The sequence below is a fragment of the Odontomachus brunneus genome, unplaced genomic scaffold (genome assembly GCF_010583005.1).
Source record: "Odontomachus brunneus isolate Ranch 3 - 2012 unplaced genomic scaffold, Obru_v1 Obru_scaffold_006, whole genome shotgun sequence".
Classification (NCBI taxonomy): domain Eukaryota; kingdom Metazoa; phylum Arthropoda; class Insecta; order Hymenoptera; family Formicidae; genus Odontomachus; species Odontomachus brunneus.
Window position 1 is genome coordinate 2,746,499 of NW_022639456.1, and position 2,534 is coordinate 2,749,032.

Below are 2,534 nucleotides of genomic sequence, written 5' to 3' on the forward strand. Positions count from 1 at the left end.
ATATATATATATATATATATATATATATATATATATATATATATATATATATATATATATATATCTTATATAAATGTGCTCTTCTCTGTTTTCTTATATAAATATAAATGCCGCTTTGTTTTACAACATTTGACGACAAATCTAACCATGCATATATAAAGGTATTTTTGTGAGTTTTTTGTACATTTTCGAGTTTCTCCAAATTTAATTGTAAAGGTGCAGCAATGTTCTTCGAAATATCCTCGCGTGGAGCAAACACACATTCGGTACGTAACTTTTGTATATCAAACATTTTACGCTGATAGCTCGAGAGATGTCAATTTTTAAATATTTTATCGTTTCGGTTACACATTTGAGCAACGTCCCAATTTACTTTTGCACGTACTTTCATTGTGTGAAAGCATTCGTAATTCTGTGAAAGCGGCACGATATAAACTTTGCAGAGCAGGTCAGTATTTTGTTGGCGCAAAGTTCGCAAGTCTGGCATCTCCTTAAGTCGGGCTTCCCTCGTGAGCGCGTTTGACACGAGTCGACGTGAGATTTTTCGTAACTGAATCGATATTGTATATCATATATGGATGGCTCCGTGCGACAATGGAGTGCGGCTTTCCAACTACGTCGTGCTCGCCCTGCTTTTATTGTTTCTCGTTATGCCGTAACGTCGAGATCGCATCGACCTGCGGATATCAAATGCACACGGCCACCGCATGGAACATGGATATGGGTGTCGTTGAATGATATAAGAGTGCTCTCTCGTGGCGATCATGTAACCAATTTGTTGGTTTTACGAGCCGCGAGCAATATCTTTATCGCGTCGCCGTGTATTGCGTACTTGCGTTATGTACAGCGTTATGTACAGCGCGTCTGAGACTTCTTCCTTTTTTTTCATTCCTCCCGTAAAGTCCCCACTTTGATCCGCGAGAGGAGAACGTGTCATCTTCGCGGTGTGATTTTGCGGTCCACTAGTGAAGTAAATGTCCGGACATTGTTGTTGTTTTTTAATCTCCAGTCGCGTTTAAAGTAGCTAGTCTTTAACACGTTCGCACATGTAACAGCAAAATCTTTTTTTTTGTTATCATTATTAAATTTTATATAATTTTATATAATTACGTAAATAAAAAAAAGATAAATACGAGGTTATTTGTGTGGGGAGAGTCTTCTAAGTAAACTGTGGTAGTAAACGTGTTAATTATGAATATTTAAACTTTCAACATTATATATATTTTTTTATGTTGAAAGTTTAAATATTTGTATTTCAGGTCGAAAAACGACAAGAATGTCCGGGAATTGGTATTTTTGCCTTAAACGCGATGGAAATTAATCAGCCGTATCGTTCGACGAGAGAATCGTCACGCGTATACTGAGAGAAAAAAGTGGTCGATTTAATTAAAATTGTAGTTATTTTTGGCCCCAATCATATTTTTTTATTGCTCTAACACGGAAATGGTAGCAGTAACATGCGCGTATATGGTTATTGTCGCTAACATTATTGTAGAATTTAATAAATAAGAAACGTCGATTTTTTTTACAATTTGTAGCTCAATTACTTCTCTATGTGATTATCGTTAGAAATATCAGTTCTTTTCTCAGTGTAACGACTTTTGCGCGGTAGCAGCTGGCGTCAAAAAATCGTTTGATCACGGCACGTTTACAAAATAACGTTCACCGTAAACTCGTATCCCAAGCCTACCGAGTCGTGTCGGCCGCGCATTCCTTCTTTCTTTTGGCCCTTTTTTCTGTTTGTTTCGGACGAGATTTTTAACTCGCGCCACAGACGGCTCCCTCATTCGGGCACCTTCGCGCTCGTCTCTCCGTTTTTCGCTCTATCTATCATCTTCCCAGCGCGTTTGACGCCGAGCGTGCGAGTTCGCCTTTCGCTCATCGTCACAACCCCCGCATTTTCGGCTCTTTCTCGCAGACGTGGCACAGAGACGGACGGCCCGTCGTCTCGTTCGTCGCTGCTGGCATGCTGTTTCGCCGCGAATTAGCGTAATTAAGTCGTCGTCGCTGCGATTGACCGTAGTTAAAGGGAGATCGGCTTTTAGGGCAAAAACCGCCGCAGCTAGTGATGACTTCCAGGAGCTCGCGGGAGAAGGCGGCAGACAGAATGATTCGGCAATTCCTCGCGGTACTTGATATGACTTTTTATTGCATATATATATATACATATATAACGATACCAAGCAAAAGTCACACATATCTCTTTCGCTATATATTATATATAATCGCTCGCATACATACACATATATATCTATTGTATGTATACTTACATATATATATATTATATGTATATCTGTGCGTGTGCGTGTGCATGTGTGTGTGTACGTATCTGCCGAACGGTCACGCGTATCGAGTAACGATCAATAAGCTGTTTCTCTTTCCGGCTCTGATAGACTCTTCTCTCTCTCTTTCTCTCTTTCTCTCTTTCCCTTTCTCTCTTTCTCTTTCATGGCTCGGAGGTATGCGGTTACGTCCCGCGTGTAATTTCCGCAAAATTTCACGTCGCGCGAGATTCAACGAGGGGGGGGGGGGGG

At 40.4% G+C, this 2,534-nt stretch overlaps 1 protein-coding gene across 19 annotated transcripts in view; it reads left to right on the top strand.

Moving 5' to 3' along the window:
- The window catches only part of LOC116850969 (regulating synaptic membrane exocytosis protein 2-like), an 89,754-nt gene that overhangs the window by 45,084 nt on the left and 42,136 nt on the right, over positions 1 to 2,534 (top strand). Inside the window, exon 7 of one of the 19 annotated variants that reach the window (XM_032829988.1) lies at positions 2,046 to 2,128. The exons of the other annotated variants lie outside the window; for them this stretch is intronic. Coding sequence (XP_032685879.1) covers positions 2,046 to 2,128 — 83 coding nt within the window. The remainder of the gene's footprint in view (positions 1 to 2,045; positions 2,129 to 2,534) is intronic. 19 annotated transcript variants of the gene reach the window in all.